Source organism: Rhinatrema bivittatum, chromosome 2 (assembly GCF_901001135.1).
Source record: "Rhinatrema bivittatum chromosome 2, aRhiBiv1.1, whole genome shotgun sequence".
Classification (NCBI taxonomy): domain Eukaryota; kingdom Metazoa; phylum Chordata; class Amphibia; order Gymnophiona; family Rhinatrematidae; genus Rhinatrema; species Rhinatrema bivittatum.
The window spans coordinates 527,089,213-527,106,598 of NC_042616.1; the positions used below are offsets into that span (position 1 = coordinate 527,089,213).

Genomic DNA, 17,386 nt, shown 5'->3' on the forward strand with positions numbered 1-17,386 from the left:
ACAAGCGTTCAGTGTAACCACAATTGATTACTGTGATTCCCTTTAGAGCTCCCTAAGTCCCATGTGTGAGCTCTACAACTTTTATAAAACTCAGCTGCTCAGTTTGTTTTGGGAGCCCCAACATGGGACCATGGGACTCCAATGTTAAAACATTCGCCCTGGTTGTCAGTCTTACAGCACATTAGATGTAAGATTCTTGTTTAGTTTTACAAATCGACGCAGGAAGCGCCCTTAGGGTTCAATTTTAAGAGCGTTGCCCGTGCTAAAACACCCTCAAAACGTACATACGTGGTCCGCGTGTGAGCAATGCAGATTTTAAAAGCCGTGATTTATGTGCGTATATGCAAGCAAAAATTAAGGGAGCAGAAAAGGGGCGGGGCATGGGTGTTCTGGAGCAGAGCCAACTGTTAGGCACTTAACTCTGTATTTTAAAACTGGAGGCCGCAGCACGTGGCGGCTTAATAGCTGCATAACTTTACTGCTGCTCCTGATGAGGAGCAAGTCTGCAGCTCTCGTTTACACAACAGAGTGAGGGGTCCAGGTCAACCCGGGGGGCTTGCAGGATGAAGAATAACTGGAAAAACTGGAAAAACTGGGAATGTCCCTCGCATGAGCGTGTTCTGAAATCCACTTACCTACGCCTGTTAAAGCTGGCAAAGTCGCATGGAAGATATTCGAAGTAGGTTCGCTTGCGTAAGCACTTAAAATTAGAAGCGTACTTACATGCGATAGGCGTACTTTAGATCATACGATTACGCACATGATTTAAGATTCCGGCGTATCTCCACTCGCACGCATAGATAGCGCGTGTGGGCGCGCGCTCGTCTTAAAATTAGCCTATTAGTTATTTGTCGAGTTTCTTTAAGAACTATCAACCTGCAAGAGCATTGTGATCTTCAAATCACCTCTTACTTGGAGGTGGCCTGGTCTCAAATCGGCTCATTTGCCGGAGACCTGTAATTGAGCGTTATCAATTGTGGGACCACTTTTGTGGAACGCTATATCAGAACAGCTCATATCTATTCAGGATTTTAAACTAGAAAGAAGCTTAAGGTTTTTCATTTCACAAAGCCTTTTCAGCTGATATCAGCTAAATGTAAATACCGACGTTTTATTTAAGGTTTAAACGCATTTTCGTTCTGTTTGTTATTTTATATTGTGTAATCCTCTTGGCATGAGTCTGTTATTGAAGGTGGAAAACAAGTATTCTAAATAAATAAGTGGGGAAGAGTGCAGCTTATTGCTACTATGAGGAGTTTGAAGCTGCTTCGAGAGGAGGAGGGGAAGTGCACTGGCACCAGCGCCGTCAAGAGCCGCAGCAGCAAGCAGGGTGATAGCCCTGAGGAGCATTTCTGGCCACTGCTATATGTGCTCTGGCTGCCCTGCAGGCCTGATAGTGAGGAGAGAAAAAAAAGCTGCACTGAGGGAGTACTATGGCCATGCTGGGGGTCACAGGAAAGAGGCCATAGTGGGATCCGCACTCAGAAAGGGGCAGAGAAGGGGGTCACAGGGAGCAGAAAGCAAGACGATCATATGAGTGAGAGCACTTGGAAAGGGCCTTAAGAGAGATGAGTACAGGAGGGAGGGCTATAAAATGCTAGGTAACCTATGGGATGCCTCAAACCTGTTGCAATCTATTGTTTTACTGTGATGTTTGTATTGCTACTACCACCTCTTGCAGTGCTGAGATGTTTCTATTCTTATCTAAGTAGTCCTGTGTTGATTTTACTGAGATGTGTTATATTCTTAGTCCTGTTCTACATTTTATCTACTTTGGTCCTGCCGTTGATAGATATCGGGTTTAGTTCTTACTGAGGGCTCCTTCAGACTAGAACTGCTTAGTCTCCTTCAGACTGTGCGTTACCTTTCAAATATATTGTACCTGTACCCTGCCTTGTGTGAATTTCTTATCCAAAAAGGTGGGGGGAGAGGACCAGTGAAGGAACCACAAGGGGAAGAAACCAGGAGGCAAGCCACTTGGGGAGGGGGGGAGAAGAAGGAAAAGTCATGGGGGAGGAAGGTACCACACTCAGAAAGCGGCCATGAAGGAAGGAGTGCAGGATGGAAAGCACTCAGGAAGGGGCCTTGCTCAACGATGTTACTTATTTAAGTTTTATCAATTGTATGAATGTTTATCTGTAAACCGCATAAAAAAAATTTGATATATGGTGTATATGTTTTAAATAAATAAATAAACAAGGCATTAGGGAAGAGACCACAGGGGAAAGTGAGATGGGAAGGCACTTGGGGAGAGAGGGAGGCAGGAGGGTGAGCAGGCAGGAAGTGAGGTCACAGGAGGAACAGAAACAGAGAAGGGGCTACAAGGAGGAAAGAACAGGAGGGAGAGCACTCAGGAAGGGTCTGTAGGTGGAGAGATGCAGGGCAGGAGGGAAGGCACTTGGGAAGGGGTGATGGTGGAGGTGGGGAGTAGCGCTTATGAAGGAGTCATAAGGGGAGGGCTGGAGGGAGAGCACAGTTTATATCAGAAACCATTCCTTATTTAATATTAAGTTTTATGCATTACAAATGATTCCAGAGAAAATATTATTTATTACCATAAAGAAAACTGATTAATGTATTTAACTGCATGTAAAATTTAAAGAGACATTTGTGGGGGGGAGGGGGTCTGTGAAATTTATGGAGGTTGCAAAGGGATCCATACTTCCCAAAAGGTTAGGAACTCCTGTAATAGACGAAAGATGGAATTACTAATACAGAAAAACACTATATTATATTTAGAAGCTGTAGGATATTATAATCTAAGGACAAAGTTACACAATTTTTAACAACCCTGTATTTCATCCTATCTTGAGGATTTGACTCCTTGATTGCGTTATGGTGGTAGCAGGGCTGGTGCTTCCAACAGGCACACTAGGTGGTTGCCTACAGTGGCAAAATTTCAGTGGGTGGCAAAATTCCACTAGCACAAGGCTCAGAGGGGTAGAGACAATTTTGCCAAAGAAGGGAGCACTGTGCTGGAGCTGCCGACACTAGGTAAGTTAAGGACCTACCCGTTTTTGGGTACTTGCCAGGTTCTTGTGGCCTGGATTGGCCACTGTTGGAAACAGGATGCTGGGCTTGATGGACCCTTGGTCTGACTCAGTATGGCATGTTCTTATGTTCTTAAGTTGGGGATGAAGGGCGAAAAGCCGGAGTTAACTTTTTTGCTGCTCTGTGCGAACAATTACTGTGCTGCCCCCCCCCCCCCCCCCCCAATTCATTCAGTTTCTGTCCTGGGCCTATCTAATAAAGCCCAGCTCACTTCTGCAATCTATATTTTTAAAAACTGACATGCCCTGTGCGCCTGGAACCCATGGATAGGGAAGGATATTAGGTACCCTAAGCAAACTTTACAGCCTTGCACACACGCCACCCCTCCCCCCACCCCCACACACTCCCTCACCCTTTACAGTCACACACAATTTAATTATGCATTTATAACATAGTTTATATGACAATGAATATTAGAAAGTACTGTCTTCTGAGGTAAAAATATCACTTACAACATGCATATTATATTTACATGCATTCCTGTGGCGCCAACCAGAAAACTCTGCAAAAAAGACATTTGCAACTCTTATGAAATTAGACTTTTTGTAATGCGTGTTGGGTGTGGGTTTGGCCCTCAGAAAGCCCTGAACAAACAGAATTGCCATTACAATATAGTTATCCTCCCATACCAAAACAACCCTAACAACCTTATCTATGAAAAGGCAACAATGCACATATTTCACCAGGCACCAGAACACCAATAAAACTCTTACAGATAAATTTTAAAAGGAGCACGCGTGCACCCATAAACGTGTGTATTGGGCATGCATGCATTGACTTTACTTCGTGCATGCAAGTACATGCGTATCATTTAAAATATCCCTACCATGCGTATATGTGGAGCCTTTACACGTATACGCGCATGAGAGAGAGAGTGAGACAATCTGATACTCTATCTATCTTCCACTGTAAGAGGGGCACTTTCAACTCGGGGTGGATTTTGAGGGTGGGGCGATGTTACATTGGTCTGCTTAGGGCACAAGGGTCTGTAGACCCTTGTAACACTGCCCCTCCCCCTCCCCCAAACCCAGCCTAAGTTGAAAGTGCCCCTCTTACAGTGGGAGACATAAAAAGTACCATATTCTCTCTCTCCCTGCCCCTCCAGCCCTATTCAGGATCCTTCTGGTCCAAAATCTCCAGACTTGTGCCTCATCAGGACCAGCAGTAAAGTTCGCAGGGAATAAGTGAGCAATGCTTTTACAGTTTACCTGTTCTTAGGAAACCAGGCTGCTATAGATCCCTACACAGAAATTATATGCCAGCAAAACACCTCACCTCAGTCACATATGAAGAACACAGAGAGACCTTGACCAAATAAAGAGATAAGAAAATATAAACAGAAAGGTACTGAGAAGAACTGAACTGGATCACATAGCAAGTGAGCATCTATAAGCAGAGCAACAATGGAAAAAACAGAAACATTGCCATTCTTCATAAAATATTAAATAATAAAACCAAGAAATATAAAACATCAATCATAATATTAAAATCATATTCATAAAATGATTTCAAATCAGTTAATGAATAGAATATCGAAAATTTCCCAAATAACTATAAAATATTTCAAAACATCTGATGAATAAAAATTCCATTAATTAAATGTTCTATTCCCCCAAAAATTAAATATTTCAAAAAAGAGTAGAAACATCAAATTACACTCAATAATTAAAATTAATAAGGAATCAAAAACCTCCTGCTCTCCATACCTGGGATCTTTTGATTTCCAGTCACTCTGAGATCATAGTGGATCAGGGGAGGTAGGCCACGCAAATTCTATCTTCTTTCTCTCACACACTCCCTCTCTCTCACAAAAACAGGCTCCCTCTCTCTCACAGATATATTATGTGTTTGTTTGTGCATGCCTGTGAGGGCCTATATGTGACACACAAACATACACACAAGCACATAGGTTCTCACATAGACATATTCACAGGCACACAGGCTCTCACACAGACACACACAACACATAGGTTCTCACTCACACACACACACACACACACCCACACACACACAAGCTCACACACACGGCCTCCTGTTCTCATCGGGCCATGGTGGGATGAGTTCCACTACGGCCACGTGGGCCTCCTGTTATCATTGGGCCTTGGATGGTGGGATGAGCTCCACCATGGCCCCACGGGCCTTCTGTTGTCTTCAGGCCATGGTGGGATGAGCTCCTCCACAGCCCACCAGCCTTCCTGCTTGCGAGGGAGGGGAGAGTGGAAGCTGTGTGCCCCCTTGTGTGCAGGTGTGTGCGCTTGCATAAGGGAACACCGGGTCTCTCATTTTCAGCCCCCGGCAGTTTGAGTTCTCCAGCAGCCTCTTTCCTTTTTCAGCTGCCAACAGGTGAAGCTCTGCTGGTGGCCCCATGGCCTCTCCTGCTGCCACCAGCCCCCGCCCCCCCCCCTGCACAGAATGCACATCCGGTCATGCCTGGCCTGGAAGGGTGAATGACCAAAGGTTCGCCTAGGGTGCCAAATACTCTTGCACCGGCCCCTGGGTGGTGGTAAGCTAAGTGAATAGATGCAAGATATGATTGCCTGCTGGGATAACCCCTGTTAGCATACATGCTGTATGGCACACTTTTTTCTAGCTCTTTGCCAAGAAAGAGTCCTGTATTTTTCTGAAACAATAGAGAAGAAAGGTGGAGAGAAAATAATAATAAGAAAGAGAATAGTACGTTGAATATTAAATTAGAATACCCTGTGTATATTTTTTGGAAATGTTCTGTACTTAGACACTTACCATTAGGGATTTGGCAGACAGTGAACCAAATGCACATTTTTAGTCATGCATTTTAGATTGCTAGTTTCAGGCAAAATGTTGAATTTGGATAATGTTGCATTCAATGGCAGTGTGTGCCTCCACAGCAGCCAACCTGTTCCTGCAAACTGACGATATTCACAGCAAAGTTACCTCTTCACTGGTAATGGGATCCGCCATCCTAACTTCTCTCTCCTTCTACCTGTTCCAGGATGCAGTAATCGCAGAAAAGGTGCAGAGAATGATGGAACGATTCATGTCAAAATATGATGTGTCTGCAGATGGACATGTACAAATACCCAAGGTATCCTGGAATTGTTCATTTTGCTTGCCTTTATAGTTTGAAAGTTAAACATAGTCTTCATGGATTCTTAGACTAAGATAAATGTATTTTTTCTATGACTTCCAAGTCACATCTGCTCTTCTTACTAGATAAAGTCACTGCATTATTCGGATGCTGCTATGCAAAATATAAAGCTCGTGTACTGGGTACTTGCCAGGTTCTTTTTGGGTACTTGCCAGGTTCTTATGGCCTGGATTGGCCACTGTTGGAAACAGGATGCTGGGTTTGATGGACCCTTGGTCTGACCCAGTACGGCATATTCTTATGTAGTACCCTCCTTATTCATAACATCTTTCGCTGTATACCATAAAATGTGCTCTAGCTGGATTTTTTAGAAGATTGCCAGATGCAATTGGCTGCTTCACACTTTCGCTTGAAGGGACATTGACCTTCCCCTCCAGTCTAAGACCTCTTCCCAGATCACCTCTCTTTAGCTCTCTACTAACGTTTAGCTTTAATAAAAAACTTCCAAACTCTGTTTCCTCCAATTTTGGGACCATGTGGGACATAGTTTCTTAGTTGCCAGCTATTAAAAAGACTTTTGCTATTCTAATGTGTTTGGCCATGACCATTTCAGGATCGTCCATGCATTTTGCAGGCTATTACTGTCCTACAGCATCAAGATACTCAAAGCAGAACATGTCAGATCCTCAAAGGCTGTCATACTAATGGCCTACTATTGTAATGAAATGTTTCTTTTCCTCATCAAATTACAAGAAATAGAGAAGCTTTTCATTAACACTAGCCATTAGTAGATAAGAACATAAGAATTTGCTCTGCTGGGTCAGACCAAGGGTCCATCAAGCCCAGCATCCTGTTTCCAACAGAGACTAAACCAGGCTACAAGAACCTGGCAATTACCCAAACACCAAGAAGATCCCATGCTACTGATGAAATTAATATCAGTGGCTATTACCTAAGTAAACATGATTAATAGCTATTAATGGACTTCTCCTTCAAGAACTTATCCAAACCTTTTTTGAACCCAGATACATTAACTACACTAACCGCATCCTCTGGCAACAAATTCCAGAGCTTAATTGTGCATTGAGTGAAAAAGAATTTTCTCTGATTAGTCTTAAATGTGCTACTTGCTAACTTCATGGAGTGCCCCCAAGTCCTTCTATTATCCGAAAGTGTAAATAACCGATTCACATCTACTCGTTCATGACCTCTCATGATCTTAAAGATGGCTCAAATAATTGATGGGGGGAGGGAGTTGATGGGCAATTCCCCCTATATACTTAAAGATATATAGGCAGAGTAACCTCATCAGTCAGTCTCATTGTTGTCTGATGTGGTGGACTATTAGTGTTATACATAAAGAGTGTAATATTCAGCAGCCCACCTAGGGCTAAAGTTTGCCTTTACAAAGTTAATGCAGATTTTAGGACAAATTTTCAAAGCTGATTTATGCACATAAGTCAGCTTTGCAATTTCCCAGGTGTGCACACAGCCAGCACTGACATTCACGTACACATTTACATCTGCTTCCAATTTATGTGCATATTTTTGAAAACCAAAATGGTTTCCCCGCTCCCAGCTCTGACCCTCCCAATCATCTCTAAATAATGTGCGTTAAAGTACACATGAAAGGGACTTATGTTTGCACTTCTACATGTACTGGACCCTGACTGATTTTAAAAATGCCACTTCACATGCAGAAAACAGGACTTTATGCAGTAAGGCTGTTTTGAAAATCAAGCCTATTTTCCAAACATGTTTTCCATAGCTTAAATATGGTAGAAAACCTTTGCAAAACAGAGAGTGGGTCCACTCACTGACCCGCTGATGATAGCCATGGATCAGAGCAGGGAAATGGTGCACAGGGTCCTGCCTTCAAGTGACAAGGGATCTGACCAGCTTTTGCAGGACAGCCGAGTGCCGCATTGACATCAGCTGTAGGAGACACGAAAAGGAGAGGAAGACTACATCTAAAATAAATTAGTGACATCTATAAAATATACTTAAAAAAAATGCAACTGCACGTCTTTTTGTTAAGTGTTCTCTTTGTCTGGTTTCTCCTTTATTATTTCTTATTAAACAGGCAGGAATATCATCCTAAGACTTCCATAGAAGTGTGCCTGGCATTATAGTTCAGAAATTTACTTTCATTAGCTATTAATCTCTTACAAGCCTTTTAGTAAAAAATAAATAAATAAATAAAAATGGTTTCATCATAATAGAACACAGAGACCAAGATATTATAGATTACAATGAGAATTTTAGCCTTTGATTGCCCAGCCGTATGGGTACTTTGTATGATCAGGCTGAGAGGCTGTAAAACAGAGAAAGGAGAATGCCCTTTAACCATAGTGCTTGCACCTCTTCAGCCATTAACTCTAGGGGTGTATGCAGTACTCATTCCTAACTGGATGCTGCAGCCAGGCTGAAAATAAAGGAGAGAAATTTTGCATCTAATTGCATATACACTGGAATTAAGAGTAATTGAAATGGCTGACAATTATGACTGAGCCATTACTGTCCGTGTTCTCTTTTATAACTGAATGTGCAATTTAGGATTTTGAATTAGTTTTACATTAGTTCAACTAATGTTTATGTGTAGGCACCCTAATTAATTACTCATGGTATGTAGGGAAGAGGCAATAGGACCAGCACTAGTTAGTGCCCAACAAAACCAAGCTTTGATCTTCTCTGTTGGAGCTTTATGGTCTCTCGTTGTGTCCTTGTCACAAATCAGCGTGACACAGTGTGCAACAGAATTCACAGATTTGTAGGGAATCTGACCAGAGCTGTGATACGAATGCTTCTGTGGTGGCCCCTAGAACTGGACTGAGACCATTGTCTCATTTTACATAGGCCACCCTAGATGGGATTTGAACTGGTAGCATGAAGATAAAAGATTCTGTAATGCTACAGTCAGTCGTCCCCCCCCCCCGAGCCATCCAGTAACCACAGCTTTCTAGTCTATACCAGTGGTTCTCAACCCATTCCATGGGGCACACCTAGCCAGTCAGGCTTTCAGGGTATCCACAGTGAAAATATATGAGATAGGTCTGCATGCACTGCCTCCACTGTGTGCAAATCTATCTCATGCATATTCAGTGTGGATATCCTGAAAAACTGGCTGGCTAGCTGTGCCCCGAGGAATGGGTTGAGAACCACTAGGCTCGATATAACCAGGAAGCATTCCTTCTCCGTTGCAGGTCCCTCCCTGTGGAACTCCATTCCAACAACACTTTAGGCTCACAACCAATCCCAAAGAAGTCAAGAAGAAACTCCAAACCTATTTATACTCTGCTTTTGGCTCACAAAGTTCAGATTAACGCACTCGCTCTAAATCCCTTCAGTTTCTTCGCCTTAACTTATTTATTGTACTTTGTAAATACTTTTCTTTTTAAAAAAAGTTGTATTTTTTTTTTTAGATAATTTTTAATTTATGTATGGTAGAACTTGTAAACCGTTTAGACCAATATGCCTGTGTAAGTGGTATATAAAAGCAATTAAATACATAAATAAATGGTCTATACTAGTCAGGGGCCGGTGCAAGGGGATTAGGCGCCCTAGACACCTTCTGCCTTGCTCCTCCCCCTCCCTGCCCCCCGGTCGCAGCCCCCAACACCAGGGGCAGGGACCACACACTGCCGCTCTCCCACCCCCTGTGCCGCCACCCAAGACTCAGGAAAACACCTGCTGCTCCTGAAACCCCCGCTGGACCACCAGGGGTTTTCATAAGTCTTGGGAGGGTGGCACGATGGGGAGGGGGGGAAGGCAGGGTGAGGCGGGGGCTGGACAGAATTTTGAAGGGGCACTTTTTGCCCCTTCAAAATTCTGCTGCCTGAAGCAGCTGCTTCACCTTGCCTCAGTGGTTCTCGAGCGGCGGTGCCCCCTAATGGTCAGTGCCCTAGGCCCAGGCCCTAGCTCGCCTAGTGCTTCCGCCGGCCCTGATACTAGTGAACACGCTTGAACTGCATAAAAGTTATCGAACAGGAAAGTGTGTGACACCGTTTAGCATTTAAAGCATTATTCAGCTTGCAGTACCAGTACTGTTATCCAATAACTATCCTGCTTAGTAAGGATAAGAGAAAAACTCATGTCAATCGATGTATTATAAAAGAAATGAAAATGTGTGTATCCTTAAGAACAGAAGCAAAAAACAAGCCAGTGTGGTCCTGTGAATGTGCAGCTTACGGGTATTGCTTTGCTTGGAGGCCCTTTGTTGAATGAAAATAAGCTCTTAAACTGGGCATGCCTTCCCCTCAGCCCGGTGTGCCCAATTCACCCCACCCTCCGCTTGTCCCTTATACCAGTAACCCCATTCCATGTGCATACGATGTTCCTTACTCAGTGGATGAAAACAGCCACATCTGCTCCATTTAGTGGTACACAACTACCTGCTGTAATCGATTCCCTCCCACTGGCAAATGATTGGGATGTAGCCCGTGTTACGTGAACCATTCTAAGTAATCCTTAGTTAGGAAGGCGGTGGGCCAGCACTGAGCAGCATCCCGCTCCATGAATGCTGCCACTAAGGGCACACGACAACAGCCGTTCCGTGCTGTTTGCCTTCGCTTTACTTTCTACACCGCTAGCATGGTCTGAGTAACCACTAAAAATCATATCATTGCCAACTGCCCGGGCTCCTCCACCTCCTATGCTCCAACACCCAAGCTAGACAAGAACAATAAGAAACTTGTATCATTTGCATCTACCACGACTCTCTAAGAATTAGAATGGCAGCTCATTGTGAATTCAGTTTCTGTGTTATTGTCCTTCAGTAATCTTGTCAATTCTAAATCTAATGCTGTCTTCTTGAAGGGGATCCAATTTGAGATGTTAAAGGAGTCTAAGTGCTCTTTTTTCAAATTATAGCAACAGCAGCACAAAAGTGAGTCAACACATCAGACGGTCCAGAGCAGTCTCCTCCCCAAGTTACGTTCCTGTCTTCTGCTAGACCTCGGTGTTTCATTTCATCTAGCACACGCTATATTAAAGACATTTCTTATGCTGAGCTCATTTGTAGTGCACTTTTTTGTCCTTTGGCACTTTGGCAATTTTTGTGTACGGCTCCGTGACAGTGCTTTGTCAGGGGTCCTAAAGGTGTCGCATGAGAAAAGAATTTATTTTACACAGTTAGCAAGGCAAAACACTTCCCTTCAATTTTCTACCTCATTGCTCCATAAATAAAAATCAGCACTAAATCAAAGTAGCGATTAGCGAATACAAATGAAAGACAAACATCCATTAACCGTGAGGAAAACTGTGTGCTGATTGTTTTCACGTATGGTGTTTGCTTCCCATCTAATGCATGTCCAAGTTAACTACCCTGTCTTGTCATAGAATTACCCTGTCTTGTCATAGAATTACTGCATCAGCACTTTATTATAACCGGTTCAGGCAATATTTTACATAGTTAGATATATATTTACTATTATTATTATTTTCAACCCGATAAGCAATATTTAGACATAGTTAGACTTGTTCAACCTAAAATAATTACTTAATAGTCCCCGTAACATCTTGTTTACATGTTACCCATTTATATTGTTCATTGTTTGTTTTTAATTGGATTCTCTTTCATATTGTTAGTTATATGTATCAAACTCGTTGTATGTATCAAGTTGTTATTCTGTAAACCGGAGTGAAGGCATTTTTTGCTATACTTCGGTATAAAAAAGACTTTAAATAAATTAAATAAATAAACTATTCCTGCCCAAAGGAGCATAATTTTGTAATAAAAGTTTGGAAGTTTGCTTCAGAGAACAGTCTCTATCAGAAGAAGTATATTGTAGTCAGAACTCCCACGCACGTCTACAGATGCTCGCAATCCTAGCCTGTACAGTACACAGCAGCAAATTTGGATGTGGCCTTTCAGCTATTGCTTGCACTCTCATCACCAAACACAAATGGCACTTCTTGTTTAAGAAATTTCTCAGCAAAATGAAATGGTCACTGCTTGGAGGGCAGATGGTATTAATAACTAGTCATGCCCCCTTTTCATTTTGTTTTTTGACTTTTGCCATATTTTAGCTTGCAAATATGATCCTGCCAGAAGATGAGAATTTTCTGCTGGTTTTCAGAAGGGAAACTCCTCTTGACAACAGCGTGGAATTTATGAGGGTAGGTACCCATTGTGTGCTGTGTTAGCAGCTTTTGTTTGCCACAAGTGCAGAACTGCTGAACCTGAGGAGCTGCTGAAATCTTCGTTGGGGATAGGCCTTTGTCTGAGGCACATTCAGTGCTGCTCACTGGCTGCCAGGGAGCACCACTGTAGTGGCAGTTTTCTTCCTTTCCCAGGCCTGAATGCACTACCTCCATTGTGTACCCATTGAGTAGCCTGGAGAGCTACTATCTTTTAATCATTATAAAGCAATGCAAGATGGTTAGACATTTCTTACCATTCCACAGCCCTTCTTAGCATGAATCGGCTGGCTCATGCAGTTCTGCCATGTGAGCAAAAGATACTACGTCACAGACAACCTCATTAGAGAAAAAAATAATCCAGATGTACACAATGGTTTGGACCAAAGGTTCTCAACCCAGTCCTCGGGACACACCTAGCCAGTCAGGCTTATGGGATATTCACAATGAATATGCATGATTCAAATGTGCTTGCACTGCTTCCATGGTATGCAAATCTGTCTCATACATATTCATTGTGGTTATCCTGAAAACCTGACTGGTTAGATGCGTGCCCAGGAACTGGGTTGAAACCCACTGGTTTGGACTATAGCAGGGGCAGGCAACTCCAGTCCTCTTGTGCTGTGAGCCAGTTGGGTTTTCAGGATATCCAAAATGAATATTCAGATTGGGTATTTAAGAAAATCTGACCAGCATGTGGCACCCAAGGGCCAGAGAAGCCTACTCCTGGACATTGTTGCATTAAAACAGGGGTGGGCAGTTCCGGTCCTCGAGGGCCACAAACCAGTCTGGTTTTCAGGATATCCCTAATGAATATGCATGAGAGAGATTTGCATGCACTCTGCCTCAGTTGTATGCAAATCTATGTCATGCATATTCATTAGGATATCCTAAAACCTCGACAGGTTTGTGGCCCTCGAGGACTGGAATTGCCCACCCCTGCATTAAAAAGTACAAATCTAAAAAAAAGATATATTTTTTCTTTTTGGTTTGCCTGTATCTTTTGTATTTTTTTTAAATGTATTGCTATTTGTATTTGATGCCCCCTGAAGATTCTGAAGTACAGAATGTCTCAGCTGTGCTGTGACATCCTCAAGATTCCATAATCCTCAGGAGGCATCAAATCTGACAGCAGGATAGATGCCGCCGATGGACCATGTCCAGCCGTAGAAGAAGGCTTGGTTTTAGTCTCGGCTGCACCAGTTTTGTCCTGTAGCAAACAAGGCAGTGAGCTACAAGGAGCTGCTAAGGTCAGATCCATTGTGTGTGTAGCCAGGATTTTGCCCTTTAAAGATCCTGCCTTGCGTGTTATATGACTGTGAATTTGGATGACACGCAGGTAGAATATTACCTAAACTGACAAAGACCCTTCAGAATTTCTAATATCGCATCAGGATGTTTTCATTGATACTACAGTTCCTCCAGGGTACTTCTCGCATTTAGAAATACAATTTATTGCCATTGAAAACAATGGCATATACCAGACATACGCGGCAGAAGCAGGAAGTGTACAGTCTCCCTGCACTCGGCTTTGCAAATGAGCTCACTGTTTTGGCTCAGGGTCCACTAAGAAGACTGACTTGCCCTGATGCCCTTGTGAGGCAAACGAGCATCAACCAGCGATGCAGTAGATACCAACTAAATCATTTTGTTTGTTGTGCAGATTTGAATCTTGCTCTAATAAAATAAGGAACTAATAATGGAGTAGCACAACAATCATCTGCAATGAGGAAAATATATTGCACGATGTACATAGAGGCTTTTTTCCCATTCTGTGCCCATGGGATATAAAAACACAGTAAACCAGGTCTGTAGTCAATTCTTGATTTGAGACTGTGATGATTATACTAATAGAACAATCGGGCCAATACAGAAAAACCCGCAGGAGAGCTGGTGAGCACCCCCTCTCCCGACGCGCACCCAGGCCACTCTCCTGGGCACGCGATTCAGTAAGAAAAAATATGTAAATGAGGGCCCACGGTAAAAGGAGGCGCTAGGACACTAGCGCGTCTCTAGCGTGGCTGTCAGCAGGTTCGAGAACTGACGCCGGCAAAATTGAATGTCTGTCTTCCAACCCGCTGGCCGTGGGCAGATTTTAAAGTTTTTTTTACTTTTGGGGCCTACGACTTAATATCGCTATGATATTAAGTCAGAGGGTATACAGAAAAGCAGTTTTTTCTGCTTTTCTGTACACTATCCCGCTGCCAGCCAAAAGAATTTCTGAAAGTAAAATGTGCAGCTTGGCTGCACATTTTACTTTCTCGATCACGCGAGAATGACTAATAGGCCCATCAACATGCATTTGCATGTTGCGGGCGCTATTAGTTTCGGGGGAGTTGGCCGCGCGTTTTCCATGCGCTATTACCCCTTTACTGTATAATATCATAGCGATATTAAGTCGGAGGTCCCGAAAGTTAAAAAAAGTAAAAAAAAAGAAAAAAAATTTGAAATAGGCCCGCGGCTCGCGGGTTGAAAACCGGATGCTCAATTTTGCCGGCATCCGGTTTCCGAACCCGTGGTTGTCAGCAGGCTCAAGAACCGATGCTGGCAAAATTGAGCGTCGGCTGTCAAACCCACTGGCAGCCGCCGCTCCTGTCCGAAAAGAAGTGCTACGGACGCGCTAGTGTCCGTAGCACCTCTTTTTACCACCGGCCCTAATTTAAATGAATTAAATGACTGTATCGCGTGCACAGGAGAGTGTCCTGTGCGCGCACAGGGAGAGTTTTACTGTATCGGCCCGTAAGTTAGGTTAGGTTAGAGATTGGTAGCAGAGGGAGAGGTGCACCATTTTGGAACAGCTCCTCATCTGAGGTTGCTGAAATGGCCATGCCCCTGGGGGTATACAAGCAGCCCATAGCATAGCTAAGTGTAGCCCAAAGATAGGGAGAACTCCAAAACAGCAACTCAAAGACAAACAAAACCTACAGAAAACCCCACTGCTCCTTGTGCACATCCTGCTTTTATAGTGCATGCTGACCAATCCAGACAAGTCTCTGTGGAGGTGCCTGCAGGGATTGTCTGCAAAGTACAAAAACCCTAGCCTGGGGATCTAGCTTGGAACCAAATGGACCTAAGGGTCTCTACAGATAAATGTAAACATACTGGGTCTCCAATATATATGCACATTTATCTCATGCATATTCATGATGAATACCCTGAAAATCTAACTGGCTGTGGGGTCACCAGGACAAGTTTGGGAAGTCCTACCTTAATATTATATAGAAATTAAGCCAGAGAACCCCTCACTGAGTACAAGGGCTGCGCATTGTGCAAATTTATAAGTCTGTAGGGCTAATGACAGCACAAGCCACAGAAATCCAATGGAAACCTTTTTTAATAAGCAGATTTCTGACATTGCTAAGCTCATTTACCATTGCAAAGATCCAAATGTTGACACTTAGTTCCCCTGTTAGGGGGAACACGTCAAGGCTCTGCGCTGAGCCCTGGTATCCTCATGAGGCCATTGTACAGGAACTTCTCTTTACAGTCGGACGGTAGCAGCCCAGCTCATTGTAATATTCATGAGTCTAGCCACTGCCAGAGATTTGTAGTGCTGAAAAACTAGCAACTGGATCCTTGATTATAAAGAACTTCAGGCATTAATTTTACAGGACTGCTACGTTTCAGATGGCAAATGTTGCATGGTCTGAAACTTAACTTATTATTCCCTATAGTTTACCAAGCCCATAGTATTTAAAACCCTTGTATAGGGTGTTTATATAGCTTATAAAGCAGAAAGAGGAGTAAAAACAATGATTAGTACCCATTTACAGTGGTGGCAAAGTAGAGACTTGTAACTCCTTCAGCCCTGAGGGTCTAATTCTCAGTTTGGTGCTACAACATTTTCTTTAATCATTGATGATATGTTTTGTCAATACTTTCCTCCTTCAGATTTGGCGCAAATATGATGCAGACAGCAGTGGATTCATTTCAGCTGTTGAACTCAAAGTAAGGCTACTGCTGTCTTTTGTCATGTGCATACGTTGCTAGTGTGTTGAACCGCAATTTCTAGTGTTTGTCCAAATACTGAATAACCACTGTGCATCTAGAACAGCAGATTCTTCTCACCTGTGCAGTTCTCACAGGTATGCATGTTAAAACTGCAGGAGCCATTACATGGCTGGACTTCCATCTTGTGTTGCTCGGGCCTGTTCTCAGTTTGGTTAAGTTGCACACTCCTCTTTAGGGAACCTGGCTTATCCCTACAAACCAGGGGCCCTGTCTATATGTTGTAAATAGGGTTGCTACTTGACATAAGTCAGCCCTGAGAAACTGATCCAGTTCTGATAGTAGCCCACTCCATCTATTTATATATTTATTTATTTATTTCGTTTTATATACCGATATGGACTTGTAGTTCCAGTTTCTCTATGAAAGACAGTACTACAAGTCTGTAAATGGAATGGAACAAAACAATAACTGGGTCACCTTCTCAGGGCTGCCCTAAGTCAGGCTTCAACCCTCACTGTAAATAATAAATAGAAAAATACACTTTCTAGCTTTTAGCATTTTTATACATAAATTCCAAAATATCTCTGATGTATGGTTCTCCATATCAAGCAATCTGTCTTCACCTTACAATTTAGCTGGTACTGCCAGACCCAAACTTGCTGAGCTGGTGGCCTTGACAAGCTTTGTATCCAGTATGTAACATGCAAAAGGTGGGAATGAAGGGAAAAGTGTTGTTCGTTGGAGACTTTAATCTTCCAGATATGGATTGGGTATCCCTGCTGCAGAATCTGCAAGAAGTAGAGAGATTGAGGGCGCGCTTCAAGGGGCTCTTCTCAAACAAATGGTGATGGACCCCACGAGGGGCAGAGCGATACTGGATCTCCACAAATGGAGACAGTATCTCAAATGGCCAAGTCGGTGCCCACCTGGACACCCGTGATCATCAGAAAGTATGGTTTGATATAACAGCTAAGAGGGAGGGAAATCACAGGAAAATCAAGGTCCTGGATTTCAAAACACAGGCTTTGGCAAAATGGTGACGTAGCTCAAGGAGTAGCTAAAAGGCTCGGAGGAGATGGGTGAAGTGGAGCAACAGTGGGCGAAATTAAAAGGAGCCATAACAAAGGCAACAGACCTTTATGCAAGAAAAGTAAAGATATGAAAGAGAAAAAGAAAACC

General features: G+C 43.1%; 1 protein-coding gene across 1 annotated transcript in view; it reads left to right on the forward strand.

The window, feature by feature from the left end:
• The window catches only part of SCGN (secretagogin, EF-hand calcium binding protein), a 146,771-nt gene that overhangs the window by 84,829 nt on the left and 44,556 nt on the right, over nt 1-17,386 (forward strand). The window contains 3 exon segments of the mRNA XM_029590794.1: nt 6,023-6,115; nt 12,146-12,235; nt 16,148-16,204. Of these exon segments, the coding sequence (XP_029446654.1) occupies nt 6,023-6,115; nt 12,146-12,235; nt 16,148-16,204 (240 nt within the window).